Source organism: Pygoscelis adeliae, unplaced genomic scaffold (genome assembly GCF_000699105.1).
Source record: "Pygoscelis adeliae isolate BGI_AS28 unplaced genomic scaffold, ASM69910v1 Scaffold141, whole genome shotgun sequence".
Classification (NCBI taxonomy): domain Eukaryota; kingdom Metazoa; phylum Chordata; class Aves; order Sphenisciformes; family Spheniscidae; genus Pygoscelis; species Pygoscelis adeliae.
In genome coordinates, this window is record NW_008824231.1 from 2,656,265 (window position 1) to 2,658,939 (window position 2,675).

A 2,675-nucleotide genomic window follows, 5' to 3' on the forward strand; every position below is an offset into this window, starting at 1 on the left:
AACTAAAACATCGGTGTGTTATCAACATTGTTCTCACCCTAAATCCAAAACACAGCACTGTACCAGCTACTAGGAAGGAAATAACTCTATCCCTGCTGAAACCAGGACACAGTGCTAGAAATGTCTGGCAAACCTGCGAGTGTTTCTTTGCTTTCTTGCTGGATGCCAGCTGTCATTCCAGTGAGGACACATTTAGGAAATCCTAAAAATTAGCATAAGTGCGAAGGGGAAGAGATGTAGATTTCCCTTCAGAAATGTTATGTTCCTATTTTTCTCATCTACGTAAACCAGACACCCAAAGATGCCTGGTGAGGATCTGATGAGATGCTGAGAACTCACTGCAAACCAAAGGCTTCCCAAATTACGTCTGTTTGTTTTTTTTTTTTAAATTAGACATGACAGATAGGATATTACTAACCTCAAAAATGCCAGAAACAGGTAGCAGCTGTCTAGGCTGGGAAAAGTTAATGAAAACTGGAACTGTACAGAGTCATTGGCATGGACACATCGAGGAGGTAAAGGAGTTAAATCCACAAATGGAGGGGTAAATTGGGACCCTCCGGTGCTTGAGCAAATTTTTCATAAAGAGGGGGCAAGGAAAAAAAAAAGGAATACTGAACTGGAGGCAGTAACCTGTGAGAGGAATGATTTCATGGGAGCTGGGTCATTATCCCCCGTGCTGGCAACACCTCAAGGACTTTGGGTGTGCTGGGCTGGAACAACTAGGCATTTTGTCATTAAGTACAGGCTAGAATTGCTTTTATATTTATTTTACTTGCAGATAATTGCTTTCAAAACTTTGCCTGACCTTGATGAATGTTTTCTTTTTAAGCTTGCTGGGGGATGTTCTGAGGAGGGAGTCATATAAGGATGGAAAATGGTAAACATTCAGGAGAGTTACAGTAATTGTATCTTTGCCATTTTCATCTCTCCACACGAAGTAAAGCGTGTTTTAGTGGTATGAAATTCAGAGAAGCTTTGTAAGGGCAAAGTGTCTCTGATGAGTATGCCAGATACCCCTTACAGTGCTAAGACTTTCCTATTTGAAGTCACTGGGAGTTTTCTGCGGTGATGCTGGGTGGTGATGTGACGGTGGTGGTGACGCTCTTCAGCAATGTCCTCCCCCAGACTGTCTCAGGAAGCTGTGGATCCACTGCCCGCCAGGCCAAGCGTGTGAGCACGGAAAGGCTTTAATATCAAACTTCATGACTCTGCAGCGGAACAGCAGGAGAAGTTGGGCACAGTGGCGTGGAGAAAAGATATCTCCAGATGTAGTCATTCGCTTTTCAGAGCCGCTAGGTGGGATGGTCGGTGAGTGGTATGCTGACCTTGACGTGAGGACACTGGAGTTTCACTCTCATCTGGGCCATGCAGCAGGTCTGTGCCCTTGTGCAAGTGCACTGTGCCAGCTTTGGTCTGCTCCACACAGAGGGCCATACAGGTCCCCAAACTAGGTCATCCCTAAATCTTTCAGGGGAGTATGCTTGGATCAGCATACCGTAACTAAGATTTAACAACAGCAGCCCTGTTCTTTTGGTGCTATGGTAACGATAGCTTTGGTGTCTCCCTTAGCTAAGCATGACCTCACATGCTCCCACTCAAATCACTGGGGTGTGAAAGACTTCAATGGGTGACCGCCTAGGGCCATAGTTAATGGTAATGCTTTTAATTTTCAAAACAGTTTTTTTTCCCTTTTCTAGACACATGTTATCATTAATATTTCATGACAGTCTCTAGAGATACAGGAAAGAATTCCTGGTCTTGGTTTAACAAAAGACATCAACAGGACTGCTATGCATGGAAAGTTAAGTGTGCCCAGGTGTTTACTAATGCTAGGGCAAAGCATAAAGTTGTGTGATATTTTTCTGATGAGGAGCAGAATCTCCACCTTGCTGAGGATGGGTATTTTAAAGGAGATGGATGCTCCCCATGGGGAGCAGAGTCATCGAAGCCATATCAAGAGCTTAGGGCTGCCAGTCCTCTTCCTGAGCCACTGCGCTTGCCTTGGTACAGTTCAGAGTGACACGTGGCTCCTTGCTGAGCTTGCTGCAGCCGTGCATGGTGGCACCAGCAGAGTTTCGCACCTTGTGCATGCACAGTGGGGTGTTCAGCACGTGCTGGAAGCAATTCACCGAGCAGCATATTGTTTTCACCCTCAGCAGCTCAGTTGGCTGTCAGGGTGGCTGTGCTTTGGGATATTTTGGATATGTCAGTAAATATCTTCCCTCCAACAGTGCCAGGTGTTTCCATGCACAGCAGCTCCCACAACCACTTTGTAAAGGTTTTGTGGCGAGGGGCTGCCCAGAGTGCGGTTCCTGGTGGCTGTTGTGGGTGGATTGCGACTGACCCCTGGTGAGCCACTGCACAGCTGCAGAGGGAAGTATAAAATGACAGCCTTCTGTGAGCCATCACTGCAGGATCCTTCTGAATCTTTATTTCAGCTCCCATCTTAATGACCCTGTGGGATGGTCTCGGTCCATCAGACTTCAGGCTAGAGGCCAAACTCACTAGTTAGCTGGGTTGCTTTTCTTCTGACCCATTGAGAATTTACACCAACAAGGTATCAGGGGCTTTTCTGTACAGACCTGGGGGCTTGAATCTTTTGGGATCTTGCCCTCAGGATTTCATGTCCCTGCAGGCAGGTTCAGGATCAGATTCCAGCACCTTTCTGTCAT

General features: G+C 46.4%; 1 protein-coding gene across 1 annotated transcript in view; it reads right to left on the bottom strand.

Moving 5' to 3' along the window:
* VSTM5 (V-set and transmembrane domain containing 5) overlaps positions 1-1,437 on the bottom strand; it is a 22,416-nt gene extending 20,979 nt beyond the window's left edge. Inside the window, exon 1 of the mRNA XM_009334868.1 lies at positions 1,329-1,437. Coding sequence (XP_009333143.1) covers positions 1,329-1,437 — 109 coding nt within the window. The remainder of the gene's footprint in view (positions 1-1,328) is intronic.
* Between the last annotated feature and the right edge of the window lie 1,238 nt (positions 1,438-2,675).